At 38.6% G+C, this 16,291-nt stretch overlaps 1 protein-coding gene across 4 annotated transcripts in view; it reads right to left on the bottom strand.

Annotated features, from left to right (window-relative positions):
• Nucleotides 1–863: 863 nt before the first annotated feature.
• The window catches only part of KLHL2 (kelch like family member 2), a 121,626-nt gene continuing 106,198 nt past the window's right edge, over nt 864–16,291 (bottom strand). For all 4 annotated transcript variants that reach the window (XM_084973896.1, XM_084973894.1, XM_084973895.1 and 1 more), the window contains 6 exons: nt 7,643–7,840; nt 7,175–7,276; nt 5,669–5,797; nt 4,949–5,089; nt 3,432–3,575; nt 864–1,989 (listed from right to left, as the gene is read on the bottom strand). In XM_084973896.1, coding sequence (XP_084830022.1) covers nt 1,961–1,989; nt 3,432–3,575; nt 4,949–5,089; nt 5,669–5,797; nt 7,175–7,276; nt 7,643–7,840 — 743 coding nt within the window. In that variant the 3' untranslated portion in view covers nt 864–1,960. The remainder of the gene's footprint in view (nt 1,990–3,431; nt 3,576–4,948; nt 5,090–5,668; nt 5,798–7,174; nt 7,277–7,642; nt 7,841–16,291) is intronic.

The raw sequence follows: 16,291 nt of genomic DNA on the forward strand, positions 1-16,291 counted from the left end.
AATTTTTAGGTAAATCTTTGATAGATTTATGGAGAGTTTCATGGAACATTAGTGTTTATAAGTGACCAGGAAAGGTAAATGACACATTCTTCTTGGTGCCACTGTCAGAAGCAACTGGCAGTGCTCCAAGTTCATTAGATGCTTGACATGTTAGTTGACAATGGATGTCCCTGGAGCCACACTAAAGCAGAAATTCATATTTTCATAAGGTGAGCACAGGTTTTTACTTTTTCTGATTAAATTATATTTCCACTTATAATGGAAAATTCAACTAAGTATTAAATGTGGTTCTCTGTTTAAATGTAAATATATTAACTAAACAGAAATTTTATCATAGTTCTTTCCTCTTAATTATCGACTGTTCTGACAATAGCTCACACCTACCTTTTAAATTCCTGAGGAATAGCCACCATAATCCATCACCCCCTCCTATCTCCTCCTCTTCTGTGTCTATCACCTCACCTGTCCATCCCACTCCTCTTTCCTCAATTCCTTTTATTTGGTATTAAAACCACAATTTCTCAGTTGTTTCAGAGCAGATATTTTTTCTTTGACTTTCTTTTTTGGTCTGATGCTATTTATCTTTATCTTGCGCCCTGCCAGTATTAGGGACAGAATATAAAAACTTTAAATTTCACCATTCCTTGGGAGACTTTTTCCTTGATTGCTGAGGTAGCTTTTTCTTGGAGAACAGTTTTCAGTGACTTTAGTTACTGATTTAACAGACTTGCCTTGTAGGTTACTCTGGCAACAAACTAAAAATATTGGTTTATGATGTTAGAAAATGCAAATTTTATAAAAACACAGAAAGTGAACCAACAACTTTCTTAATAGCAAATTAAAGAGAAAAATCAAGGACAATGTGAAACGAATAATATACAAACTTTTATTCAAAGTTAATTCAAGAAAGACATGTTTTGGTCATTTTTAAAGTGAGATTAATTGAAGATCTCAGAAAAATTGTATCTGATCAACACACATGGCTACTCACAGAAAGTTCTCTCTTCTGTTAATAGCAGCTAAATTTATACACACAGAAAAAATTCTTAAGACCATGCAAATTCAGTTGAATTCCATACATTCATTAAATTCATCAAAAACCTGCAGTAATGTTCATGCCAAAGTGTTACTTTAAGAAAAAAAATTAGAAATACACACCAAAACATGACCAAGATTAAACCAAGGAAAATAATAAATAAGCATAATTTATACTTTATTTTAAAAAGTTTGGCATCACACATTTATTCAAGTGTGTTACACCATGTTCATTCCTCAGAAGTGGCATTTTAAAGTGTTAAGCAATGTTAAATATCAAAAAATACAACTCTGTTTTACAATGTAGTACTGGCATAATTCAAAGTACTGTGCCAATTATAAATAGTATAATCAAGTTTCAAACATCTTTTCAAACATATTTAAAGGAAAGCATATAGACACACATTTATATGCACACAATTTATTATACTCATGTAATCAAACATATTTTATAAAAGCAGTTTTATCCCTCGACTAGTTTGTATACTTACATAGATTTTAATGCCTGTTCAAAGATTTTCAGTTCCTGTGTATACAGATTTTCAAGAGAAGGAATAAAGATGAAATTTAATTTTACAAGAACACATATTACTTTATCTCCCTTCACAAAATAACCCATGGTCACTCAAGGTTGGTAACTAGTCTTTATGGAAGCAACTGTTGTCCAGAAACCACAGAATAATACTGCAGTCCAAGTTTCTTATTAAAATTCAGTCAGCTGCTGCTCGTTGCAGAAAAAGCCTACACGGTGCATCTACCAAAAATAATCTTCAGTATGTGAGGCCTATAAAGGCAGATGATCTTATCTTCTGCTGAGACTTAAAGTGCAGCTACAAGTGGAGAAGTGCTAGACTCTCGGCAACTTCAGAAGTACTTGTTGAAGCCTGCTTCTCATGTGGAAATGTGCCGAAAATGTCCTTTAGGCTCATAATGGTTTATCAATAACTGTGACCCCTGAACAAAGAAAAGAAGAAATAAAACATAGTCCTGGGAAGCATTCTATATCTCTGAGAAAATACCGAGTCTTAAAGTAGTTTATTATTTAAGTAACAGGGACTAACAGATCATGATGTTTCAAAATCTCTTTCTTAGCAACTTCAGGACTACCATCATTTTAATCTAAATGACAATGAAATCTCTGTTCAAAAATTTGGACCAAAACTACATCTACTACTTGATACAGAACTAGTCTTATGCTCTTCACAGTTACAATTAAGGGGAAAAATTTTTACTCAGGGAATACTAAGATCCGCCTAATACTGAAAGGGGCACAAAGAAACTTTTGAGAGTGATGAATATTTGCATTATCTTGATTATGATGATCCTTTCATGATTATATACCTATGTCAAAACAAATAAAACTGTATACTTTAAATATATGATATTTATTCTATGTCAATTATAGCTCAATGAAGCTGTCTGCAACAAAGTTCACATAATTTTGAGGAACACTATCCTAGGATCCTACTGTATAGAGTTTTCTTAGGTGTTGTTCTGTATGACACATAAACAACAGTCATGGTTAATTAGTATAAAATTTTTTCCTCTATTGGATCAATATTAGGATATTGCTGAAATGTTCTAATGTTTAAAGCAATATAAATATCATCAGAATAATTAATATGCAACATATATAGTTTTAAAGGCTCATCTTTATATTTATTAAAGAGTATTACTATTTCTTTTACTAAGAGAATGGACCAAAATGGCATTTTATAATTCAATCAGTACTGTGCTTAAGTGAGAAAATTACTCTGTAGCCTCACTATAAAACTACCACATGGAGCCCTGCCAAGGGAGATGCTGCAGGGGGGTTCTATCTTTTGGATATCTGAGTAATTAAACCCTTGCCACAGTCATCAGATGACTGATGACACTGCATACAGGTGTTAGCCATATTAAATTTTATTGTATGATTCCACAGTGGAAAGATTTATAATTTTTTTTGTCTGTGTCTTTTCTGTCTTTTTAGGGCTGCACCTGCAGCATATGGAGGTTCCCAGGCTAGGGGTCTAATTGGAGCTACAGCTGCTGGCCTACACCACAGCCACAGCAACTCGGGATCTGAGCCGGGTCTGTGACCTACACCACAGCTCACGGCAATGCTGCTGTATCCTGAGCAGGGCCAGGGATCAAACCTGCGTCCTCATGGATGCTAGTCAGATTTGTTTCTGCTGAGCCATAATGGAAACTCCAAGATTTTGTAATTTTGAATTACAAATCAAATGACTACAGAATGACCAAAGAATACCAGTGCTTTATTTCAGAACGTACATATCCAATATGAATTATTTTGAGAGTAAGAAATAAAATATACTTTGAGAGAAGACTTTCTTCTTATATAGGAGAAAAACATTCCTTATGTAAAAACTGTAAGAAAAATGAACAATTATTACCTGCATAACTTCTTCCTGTGCTCATACAAGATGACACGACTGTCCATTTATCAGTTGTTGGATTATAATATTCTACTGATGCCAAATTACAGGAACCATCATCCCCTCCAACTACGTATAACAGACCGTTAACTGCACAAACACCTTTTAAAAAATTACACAAGATAAAACAATTATTTTAAAAAACTGGATGAATACAAGTACCTTTAACCTGTCTGGTGAGGTGATCCAGAGACATACTTCCTTGAAAGAGGCAAAAGGAGAAGATGCGGAGCCTAGAAAGAATTTCTTTATGTGAGACTAATACCGACTATAAGCTCCTACTCACGTTACTCATACAGCAGTTGCTTTATTATATGCATTGTTTCACTTAACCTTCACAATAACCTTAACTTCCAGGTTAGAAACTATTTTAATCCTTGTTTTTATTAGAAACAATAGAAAATTTAGAGTTAAAGAAATTTAGTAACTCTCCCAAAGTCAGCTTCTAAGGGAATCATAAGGAAAAAGAATATATATATATATATATATAAATAAAAGGTAAAAATGATTCTGAATTTCAATTATTATACTGACTGGCTAATTATCTCCAAAATGGGAGAATAGTATAATTTAATTTTATTATTAGGATAACATGGGTTTTTTTTGTGTGTGTGTGAAAATTCAAAACATCTAGAAAATTATGAAGAAAAAAAGACCATCACTAATCCTATACCACTTAGAATCCTGATCACTAAAATTATCATTATTATCTTTTGTCATTTTCGGGCTGCACCCATGGCATATGGAGGTTCCTGGGCTAGGGGTCGAATCAGAGCTGCTGCTGCTGGCCTATACCACAGCCACGGCAATGCCAGATCCAAGCCGTGTCTGTAACCTACACCACAGCTCACAGCAATGCCGGATCCTTAACCCAGTGAGCGAGGCCAGGGGCTGAACCTGTGTCCTCATGGTTCCTGGTCGGATTTGTTAACCACTGTGCCACGACGGGAACTCTACCCTCAGCTTTCTTAAACTTGTTGTTTTGGTGTTTCCATTTTCTAGAAATCCTGATCTGTATTAAACTGGAATTGCCATCTTTACGCTTCCCCTCCAGATTCGAATAAACAACTAGCTTTTTAATCTGGTATAAATATTTACTCAACCAGAGTAAATTCCCTGAGAACTGGACTCTAGAACATGATACACAGTAGGCAATCGAAAGTGTCTGTGGTAAGAATGGATGAATTCAAGTATTAGTTAAAGAGGGTTCTTCCTATAAAATAGTCTCTATATTTATTACCAAAAAGTAGCCTCTAATTGAAATATACATTAACAGAAGGATCACATTAACCTGCTATATTCCAGACACCATGCTAGGTATTTACTATATTGGATTATTAAAAAAGTTTCTGCTTTAAAGAGAAAGTCTATTAGGAACCCATATCAGTAAAAGAACAATGGAAATATACAGTTAAGCTAGTAAAACTATGAACACAATTCAATGTAAATTTCATAATCATAAACCAGACAGATACCTGCATTTCTTCTGCACATGTTCATATCTGCAACCTGTCTCCAAGTGTTGCTGGCAGGATCATACACTTCAACACTTTTTCGTACTAAAGGGCCATCATGACCTCCTACAGCATACAATAAGTTGTTTAACACACCAACACCTGTAAAACACAAAGAACCAAACTACAGTAGAGTAAAAGAGACAAGAAATCCGTAACATATTAGAGCAAGTCAATATTAAAGTATACAATCTAAGAGATGGAAATGAATACAATTATAAATGAGAATCTCAATAAGATCTATTGCTCTAAAAAAGCACACCAAATACAATAAAAATATGTAGGTAAAACACAGAGAGGGAAGTCCTTTAACACAATCCTTCTGGAAACACTTTCACAATAAAAGCAAATCAGTAGTAAAACACAAAATTTGTAACGAATGGATATGAAGAGAGTTGATTCTCCAATAAGCACTAAAAACAAAAACCTTAAAGTAATGCCAAACAATATAATTAAATGAAACAGAGAAGACGCCTTTAATACAGCACTTTAGGGATTTTACAAAGTGAAATTTAAGTGCAGCTACCTATCATTTTACCTACATAATTCAACACACATTTTAACAGTGTCACTAGAATCAGTATATATTTTCTGCTAATATAAAGAGGTGTCATCATTTCACTTGTTTAATTTTTTTCCATCCTTTTCGTGCTTCAATTGTGGAATGAGGTTCCTAGTCACCTGCTCCACTTCGCCTGGTGCTCATTTCCGCTATATAGGTCCACTCATTCGCTGTAGCATTGTAGCATTCTACTGTGCTGAGACACTGGCGTGAAGCTCCATCATAACCCCCTACAGCGTAGAGCAGACCTAAACATGGAATCACAAAGAGAACCGAATTCATAAAGTGCTATTTTTCAAGTCAGAAAATAATAAATTTTCCTCCATGGTAGCAGAGTTTCCCTTTAAAACATAAAGCAGGGCTTCCCTTTAAAGCATTACTGATTTTTATGAGTTTTACGAACTATTAAAATCTAATGGTGACAATGGGTGGAGTTACAAATCCTACTATAAAGATCTGCAGGATATATATGATCTTAATTTAACACTTTCATCAATAATCTGACTGACAGAACAGAAAGTACACTAATTATACCTTTGGATAACACTACTTCTTAGGTCAACAACATCCCGGAAAACCAAATTAAATATCAGTTGTCTTGGTAAATTGAAAAAAAAGTTAAATCAAGAGTTAGTACTAGTACACAATGGAATATGATTTGGCAATAAAAAGAAATTAGGTACTGGCAGATGGTACAACATGAGTGAACCTTGAAAACATTATACCAAGTCAAAGAAGCCAGTCACAAAGGACCACATACTGAGTGGTTTCATTAATATGAAATGTCCATAAGTGGAAAATTTATGTAGAGACAGAAAAGTGGAGTAGTGTTTGTCAAGGGCTGCAAGGATGGGGGTGATGGCTAGGAGAGTAGGGCTGCTTTCTGGTGTAATAAAAATGTCCTAAAATGAATTGTTGTGATACATGCACACTTTGAATGAGTGAATTGTATGATGTGTGAATTCCATCTCAATAAAGCTGTTTAAAAAAGCGCAGAGGATTATACCCACCATGGGGAAGGCAGTGGGAACCCAGAAATTTTCTCAAATAAGAAAAAAAAAAAAATCATACTTACAGCCTTCCTTAAACTCTGTTGGGGGACAAAGTAGGATATAAATAAATAACTATGGAAACTCATCCCTTAAATGTTAAACAACTGCTTCTCTACATGTAAAATTTCATGTTCATGCCATCTGGTTTGTTCCCCATAGGGCTGTATTAAGATCTGTTAATAGAGATGAAGGGCCGGAGGAAGGAGGAGAGAGGGAGAGAGGAGGGGGAGAAAGGGAGAGGGAGAGACAGAGGGGAAAGAGAGGGAGAGAGAGGGAGGGAGAGAGAGAGAGAGGGAGAGAAGGAGGTGGAAGAGAGAAAGAGAGGGAGGGAGAGGAAGAGAGGTGGGGAGAAGGAGGGAGGAGAGGAAGAAAGAGAGAGGCATGCCAGAGGGCAGGTGTTCCTTATATAGGTTAGTTTATATAGACAAACTGATTTTTTTTAAAAAAGGATAACTAACATTTTACGATAACCACTGTTTTCCCTTTTTAAATGATCATTTGCTTGCCCATTTAGAACACTGGTGTGTAGGTTACTGGAAGAACCATTCCTGGCCACCAGGAAGCCATGCGCACCTCCAACCACGCCAACACCCACGCTGCTCCTCCTTGTGTTCATGGGGGCCACGTGGAACCACTCGTTAGACTTGATGTTGTATGCTTCCACGGAGGACAGCCCTGTAAGGAAAAAGGCACAATGGGCTCCACCTCCTCCTCAGGCTCCTTATATGTATTATTAGGAGAAATACTTCAGCTACATTCAATTGGGCTAAAAATCCAACTGCCTGATAAAGAGGAAGAGCTCCTACCCTGGCTGCTGACATTTATTGGCTTTTTAAACTTGGGAAGATGACTGATACTGAAGCATGAGAGAAAATGTACATACTCAGCACTCTTAATGTCATTTAAAGGAATTCTGGATGGGAATTTTAAACTTATCTTCATAATGCCTGCTAGAATGCTCACACGTCTCCTAATTTTTACCATAAACATGATTGCTGTGCTTGTCCTCACAGTAGTGTAGAAAAGATAAAAGGAAATTGCCTGTACTCCCGTCGAAGCCTCCCACAGCATATAACAGTCCATTCAACACAGCGGCCCCCAGAGTGCTTCTTCGGTCCCGCATGTTAGCAACGCTGGTCCACTGATCTTTCACAGGGTCATAGGAATCCACAGTGCGGACCCTCAAGGAACCGTTAAAGCCACCAACAGCAAAAACAAGTCCAGCCATATAGACCATCCCTGAAAAGTAAATACAACCGTTAATGATGCATATGCAACCAACCACTACCACCTTCTCAAGACTGCACTCCAGTAAGTCTACAGCTGTTGCCAGAATATAAGTTCCCCTTGGGAGAAGCCAGGCTGAACAGGTCCTAAGTAATGCTATTAATTAGCAAGAATATATAATGACTAAACTGTGCTTTCTACTACTGAAAAATGCAGAGGCATGGGCTGAAGTACTATTTTGACTCTTGGCTTTTTCAAATACTTATTTACAGACTTAAACAAGAAGCCAGTATTTTCCAACTACCTGAACCTCTACATATCTCCCATGGCTTTCAATTCTGGACCTTCTACTCCATATGTTTATACTTAATTTGCATAATGTGCTCCCAGTTTATCATGTTAGTGGGCTAAATCAGGGGCTGGTAAGTTATAGCCTGCAGGCTATTTTCGTAGAACCTCATTGAGTTAAGAATGGTTTTTACACTTTTAAATGGTTGAAAAGCAATCAAGAGAAAAAGAATATTTCATGACACATAAAATTAAAATTTCAGTGTCCATAAATAGAAAGTTTTATTGGAACACAGTCCAAGCCATTCATAGTGTCTACAGCAGCTTTTGACTATAGCAGCCCTTGAGTAGTTGCGACAGAGACCACATATAACTTCCAAAGCCACAAATACTCTCTGGACCTTTAAGAAAAAGTCTGGTGGTCTCTATGCTAATAGATGCTAGGGGATCCCTGGACAGAGAAACTAGACTGCAGACTCTGGGTTTCTACCACCTTTTCACTTTCCTGAGCTTTTTCATGCTGCTGTCCTGCTGAGAAGCTCCTCTTAGAGTTGCAAGCCCCAGAGAAAATTCCACCTTCTTTATGAGCTTCCCAGAACCACTAATCCTGAAAGGATTACTGTTAACTTATGAACCCCTAAAGCAAATAACACCTATTTTAAGGTTAATAAATCTTATACAGTTTATAATATCATTGCTCTAAATTGTTTGCATTTTGTTGTTCTTCAGTTCTGTAATGTTGATGTCACTGCCCCAGCTGGAGGGCAGGTCCTGTGCCTCAGTTCTTTGAATCCCACTACGAGAACAGGAATTAACAGCTCTAAGTATTTGACTAGCTCAAATTTCATATGATGCTTTAAGGTAATTAAGTATGCACCACTACTCCCTAATGTCTTACCCTCTTTACCTCCCCCCACCCTGCCCTAGCCCCCCCAGAAACACATGGATGTGCAGTTCTCCACATGGCATGGAGATTGCAGTTCAAATGAAGTGGCCTGTGCTGGCAGCTCCCTGTCAGAGAGGAAGGATTTTTCAGCCCCTGGTTCAATCAGGACCTGAATATTCAAGTTACATCCTGGAAAACCCAGAGTATGCTAAGAGAACTGTGAGCAATGGGCAATTTAAGTGTGAACTAGCAAACGATTCAGGGTATCCATTAGATTTTCTGAGAACCCAAAACAGGAAGGAATGTGGCAGATCTCCTGGGAGGGCCTGGGGGCCAGTGAGCAGTGACACAGCAGGCAGCACAAGGAAGCACAGAAGAAAATGTTAGAAATCTACTGAAGGATATAAAAGAAGACATGAGTCCTATCAGTAGGAATAGTAATTAAAACTGTTCTGTTTTGATGCAGGAGGCAAAATAAATCAAGGGACCAGAACAGAAAATTTAGGATAAAACCCAGTAAATTTAGAAATTTACTATATGTTAAGGCAACATTTAAAATGATGGGAGAGGAGTTCCCATCGTGGTGCAGTGGTTAACGAATCTGACTAGGAATAAGGAGATTGCAGGTTCGACCCCTGACCTTGATCAGTGGGTTAAGGATCCGGCATTGCCGTGAGCTGTGGTGTAGGTCGAAGATGTGGCTCAGATCCTGCATTGCTGTTGCTCTGGTGTAGGCTTGTGGCTATGGCTCCAAATCGACCCCCTAGCCTGGGAACCTCCATGTGCCATGGGAGCGGCCCTAGAAAAGGCAAAAAGACAAAAAAAAATAATAATAATAATAATAATAATAATAATAAAAATAAAATGAGGGGAGAGAAGTTCCCGTTGTGGCTCAATGGAAATAAATCTGACTAGCATCCATGAAGACTTGAGTTCAATCCCTGGCCTCGCTCAGTGGATTAAGGATCTGGCATTGCCATGAGCTGTGGTATAGGTCGCAGACGTGGCTCGGATCTGACATTGCTGTGGCTGTGGTGTAGGCCAATGGCTACAGCTCTGATTGGACCCCTAGCCTGGGAACCTCCATATGCCATGGGGGCAGACCGAAAAGGCAGAATAAGTAAATAAGTAAAGTAAAATAAAATAAAATAAAACAAAATGAGGGGAGACAAGAGTTCCGGTGGTGGCTCAGTGGTAATGAATCCGACTAGGATCCATGAGGATGTGGGTTTAATTCCTGGCCTCATTCAGTGGGTTAATGATCCGGCATTGCCATGAGCTGTGGTGTAGGTTGCAGATGCAGCCTGGACCCCCTGTTGCTGTGACTGTGGTGTAGGCTGGCAGCTACAGCTCCAATTCAACCTCTAGCCTGGGAACTTCCATATGCTGTAGGTACAGCCTTAAAAGACCGAAAAAAAAAAAAAAAAAGGAAAGAAAAAAGAAAGAAAAACAAAAAACCCAGAAAAGAAAAATGAGGGGAGACAGATAGATTAGACAATAGAAGATGTTGGGACAATTGGCTAATCATTAAAAACAAAATTGACATCTTATTTCCTATATCAAAATGAAGTCCAGATGATTTTTTATATAAATATAAAAAATAAAAATGCAAAGTACTAAAAATGTCATATTATTAAAACCTAATTATTTTATAGGGGAGAAACCTAGCAGACACTACCTTAATCAAGTTACTAAGGTTAAAATCACCAGAAACAATCATAATTACACCAATCTAATCATGATGAAACATTAAACCCAAACTGAGAAACATTCTTCAAAATACCTGATCAAGTGCTCTTCAAAACAATCAAAGGCATGAAAAAAAGGAAAGACTATGGAACTGTCACAGAGCAGAAGAGACTAAGAAAACATGATCAGGATGGTAGAGTAGGGGACACGGCGCTCACCTTCCCCACAAATCCATCAGAAACACATTCACATGCAGAACAATTCTCACAGAAGACTAACCAGAAACTGGTAAAAGACCTCCTTACAGCCAAAGCTGCAACAAAGATCTCCACGTAATCAAGTAGGATGGGAAAAGAAAAGGCATTCAGGACGGGACCAGAGCCCCTGGGGGGGGATCTGTGAAGGAGAGACATGGGCAGGCCCTCACCCTGGGGAGCCCCTTGCCAGCTGGGAGGTCAGTTGGGACAGACAGAGGGGCTGGAGGTGTTACAAACCTGGGTTTTGGACTCTTTAGTTGAGAGAAAATGACAAGAGGCCAGATGAGGAATTCAGGCAAAGCTTTACTGGGACACCTGTGCACAAAGGAGTGAAAAAAAGTAACTGGTTCCCTTGCTTGCTCTCTGAGGAAGGGAGAGGTGGTCCCTTAAATGAAGCGAGTTCATGTGGGTTGGGCTTAAGGGGTGGCTCAGGTGGTGTGCCCATCCTCTTGGTGGTACTATGTGCAGGGATCATGTGCTTTTGCTCCAATCATCCCAGAAGCAGCAGTTGGGTTTGGGCCTTTTTGTATCCTATTGTTCATAACAGCCCATGTGTATAGTTATTTTTTGTCCATTACAGTTTCTTTGTATTCTGAGATGTTTGCCCACATGCAAGCACTCCAGTAGAGGGTCCCAGGTCCCAGCCTGTTTCAGAGGTGTCTAGACTCTATTCACAATGAGTATGCAGGTGCTCGCTTGCTAGCAATCAGGGCAAAGACTGACTGGAGTTGATGGCTGCAACCCTGCCACACTTCCCAGTCCAAAACGCATGCTGGGCTGGGATGCTAGTACGCACACAAACAGCTAGATGCTGAATCTTGGGCAGGTCAGCCCTAGGAGGGGACTTGATCTAGCTGCATGGAGACAGCTTGTAGGACCTGGTGTGGGGTCCTGGCTGAACCCTGGAGCCCACTATCAGGGTTCACACGCCAGGGGCAGGTCTGGCTGCTGCAGACTTTGTGGGCATGCACAGTGAGGGGAGGTCTGGTCTAGGAGCTCACTAGCAGCTCTGGCACCTCAGGGGCAAGTCAAGCCCCAGCTGACACTGTCAGCATACACACTCGGTACTGCCACAGAAATGTATGTCTTGTGGGGACAGTCTTTAGGGAGGAGTACACAGGGTTCCTCTTCCAGCTGGAGGGCTCTGGCTCTGCCCACCCCACAATGAAGCTTAGAGCCATATCGGATACAGATAGGTCCTGGGAGAGGAGTGCAGCAGGGGAAGCCCAGGTCCCGGGTGGCAGCACAACGACCTTGATTCCTACAGCCTCAGTGCCCCAGACCTCAGCATCAGCCCACTCCACATCACACATCAGAATCCAGCACTAGGTCTGGGATGAGCACAATGGAGGAAGGGACACAACCTTGGGCCACTTTTGGGCAAAACCATAGATGTCTGCCTGGGTAGCACATAGGTTCACCATGACCACATGGGCCTCCTTCATTTTAGTAGTCATCTCCTTTGGGATACAGCAAGGGCAATGAGGACATAACAAACCTGATCCTCAGTGCTTCTACTCCAAGAACTGGGGAGCAGACTCCACTCAGCAGGGCCATGACAATCACCAAGCAAAGAGGAGGTTTCCACCCACATCCAGTGTAGGCTCTGAACAATATACCAATCACCCCCTCTTAGCAAGGGGATAAGCGGGTAGCACAGTCTGAGGAAAGACGTGGCTGGCAACAAGACCAAAAACAGCCCTAGCACAAAAAATACTGGACTCATACAGTCTAAAGAAGGACAACTCCACATAAAAACAAACACTCCTTTAAGACCACATAGATAACTTAGGTCCTAAATTTACATAGAGTCAGAGAAAGTCAAGTAAAATGAGAAACCAAAGGAACTACAGTCAATTAAAATAACAAGAGAAATCCTCTGAGAGAACAATGAAGCAGACCTGAACAATGTACCAGACCCTGACTTGAAAAAGGAAATTAATATAAATGCTGAATTGAGAGATTGATAGAAATGCAGATCACTCTAACAAGGAAGAATTTACAAAGATAAAAACCAAGCAAAACTAAACAACTCAACTGCAGAGACAAAAAACAATCCAGGATAGCACACTAAATAATGAAGAAGAATGAATAAGTGATCTAGAAGACAGGATGATGGAAATCATCCACTCAGAACAAAAGACAGAAAAATTAAAGAAAAAAAAAAGAAACTTATAAGATCTACAGGATAATATAAAGCATGCTAACCAACACATAATAGAGGTTCCAGAAGGAGAAAAGAGAGAAGGGGATTGAAAAATGAATAAGATATGGCTGAAAACCTCCCAAATTTAAGAAAGAAATAGATATCCAGGTACAGGAAGGACAGAGGATCCCAAACAATATGAAATTAATCAGACACACACTAAGATATTTCATAATCAACATACTTGAAAACCAGTGTACCCACAAATAAAAAACATACAAAAGATTCTCAAAATCCAAACAGAAAGGAACTCAAGTATAATACAAAAGAAAATCAGCAAACCACAAAAGGAGAAACAAAAAGAAGAAATTAGAAAAGAAAGGAAGGAAGGAGAAATGAAAACCAATACCACAGAATTAAAAAAAAAAAAAATACCATAAATTGTTGTACGGCAACAAACTGGAAAACCTAAAAAAACAAAAAACAAAACAGATGTTTCTAGAAACATATAGCTAGCTAAAACTTAATCAAGAAGAAACAGATTATTTGAACAGACTGATCACTTAAAGTGAAATAGAATCTATAGTTTAAAACAAAACAAACTCCCTGCAAACAAAATGTCAGGATAGGCTTACCTGTACTTCTCAAAGTATTTCAAAAAATTGAAGAGCATTCCCAAATTTATCTCACAAGGCCACCATTACCCTGATACCAAAACTAGACAAAGACACTACAAAAAGAGAAAAGTATAGGCCAGTATCTCTGATAAATATAGATGCAAAATCCTCAACAAAGTATTAGCAAATCAAATTCAATAATACATAGGAAGGATCATACACTATGATCAAGCTAGATTCATTTTGGGGTCACAAGGATGGTGCAACCCATCAATAGGCAAATCCATCAATAAGCTATAACCACCACATTAACAAAAGGAAAGACAAAAACCACATGATCACCTCAATAGATGGAGAAAAGCTTTTTGTTTTGTTTTGTTTTTAGGGCCATACCCATGGCATATGGTGGTTCCCAGGCTAGGGGTCAAATCGGAGCTGTAGCTGCCAGCCTACACCACAGCCACAGCAACTTGGGATCCGAGCTGAATCTGCAACCTACACCACAGCTCATGGAAACACTGGATCCTTAACCCATTGAGCGAAGGCAGGGATCAAACCCGTATCTTTATGGATACTAGTTGAATTCATTTCTGCTGCACCACAACAGGAACTCTTAGAAAAAGCATTTGATAAAATCTAACATCCGTTCAAGACAAAAACTCTCACCAATGTGGGTCTATAGGAAACATATTTTAACGTAATTAAAACTTATGACAAACCCACAGCCAACATAATACTCAACAGTGAAAAGCTGAAAGTTTTCCCGCTAAAATTCTGGAACAGGGCAAGGATGCCCACTCTCGCCACTTCTACTCAACACTGTATTGGAAGTCCTAGCCACAGCAATCAGACAAGAAAAATAAATAAAACGTATCTAGATTGGAAGCAAAGAGGTAAAACTGTCTTTATCTGCAGATGACATGATATTGTATATAGAAAACCCTAAAGACTACATGAAAACTATTAGAACTAACCAAATTCAGCAAGGCAGCAGGATACAAGATTAATATAAAAGAAATATGTCCCATTTCTTTGCACAAACAATGAAAGAGAAAGTTAAAAAAAAAAAAAATCCCACTTAAAACTGCATCAGGGAGTTCCCATTATACTGCAGTGGAAATCAATCCGACTAGGAACCATGAGGTTTCGGGTTCAATCCCTGGCCTTGCTTAGTGGGTTAAGGATCCTGTGTTGCCATGAGCTCAGCAACACATAGGTCACCAATGTGGCTTGGATCTGGTATTGCTGTGGCTGTGGCATACACTGGGAGCCGTAGCTCCAATTCAACCCCTATCCTGGGAACCTCCATATGCAGTGAGTGTGGCCCTGAAAAGACAAAAGACAAAAAAAAAAAAAAAAAAAAAATTGTATCAGGAGTCCCACTATGGCTCACTGGTAATGAAGCTGACTAGTATCCATGAAAACACAGGTTCAATCCCTGGCCCACTCAACAGGTTAAGGATCTGGCATTGCCAAGAGATGTGGTATAGGTCGCAGACACAGCTCAGATTTGGCGTTGCTGTAGCTCTGGCTCTAATTTAACCCCTAGCCCAGGAACTTCCATATGCCACAGGCACAGTCCTAAAAAGACTAAATCCGTAAATAATAGTATTAAAGCCCTTCCCCAAACAAAAACAGAAACAACAAAACTAGGAATAAACTAAGGAGGTGAATGACTTATAGGCTGAAAACCATAAAACATGATAAAGGAAAATGAATATGATTCAAAGCAATGTAAAGATATCCCATGTTCTTGGAATGGAAGACTCAATATTGTTAAAATGGTCATAAGTCTACAGATTTAAAGCAATCCTTATCAGAACTCCCATGATATTTTTTCACAGAACTAGAACAAATAATACTAAAATTTATATAGAACTACAAAAGACTCAGAATTGCCAAAGTATGGGGGAAGGGGGAGGAAAGCTGAAGGCATAACTCTTCCAAACTTCAAACAATACTACGAAGCTATGGTAATCAAAACAGCATGATATCAAACAAAATCAGATATGCAGATCAATGGAAACAGAACAAAGTACCCAGAAATAAACCTACACAACTACGGTTGATTAATCTGTGACAAAGAAGGCAAGATAACACAATGAGGAAAAGACAGTCTCTTCAACAAGTGGTGTTGGGAAAGCTGGACAGCCACATATAAATCAATGAAATTAGAACACTCCCCCATACCATATACAAAAATAAACTCAAAATGGTTTAAAGACATAAATGTAAGACATGACACCATAAAACTCCTAAAAGAGAACATAAGCAAAACATTCTCAGACATAAACTGTAGCAGTATTTTGTAAGATCAATTGCCCAAGGGAAAAAAAAGCAAAAATAAACAAACGGAATCTAATCAAACTTATTAAAAGCTTTTTTGCACAGCTAAGGAAACTGTAAATAAAACAAAACAAAACCTACAGAATGGGAAAAAATATTTGCAATGGATGTGACTGACTAGATGTTAATATCCAAAATATACAAACAGCTCCCTTAATTCAGTATCAAAAAAAAAAAAAACCCTATCAAAAAATGAGCAGAAGACCTAAATAGACATTTCTCCAAAGATATACA

Source organism: Sus scrofa, chromosome 8, assembly GCF_054392235.1.
Source record: "Sus scrofa isolate SSC_HxYL_T2T_F1_AM1 chromosome 8, Sscrofa_HxYL_maternal_Yorkshire_Landrace_v2.0, whole genome shotgun sequence".
NCBI classification, from domain to species: Eukaryota; Metazoa; Chordata; class Mammalia; order Artiodactyla; family Suidae; genus Sus; species Sus scrofa.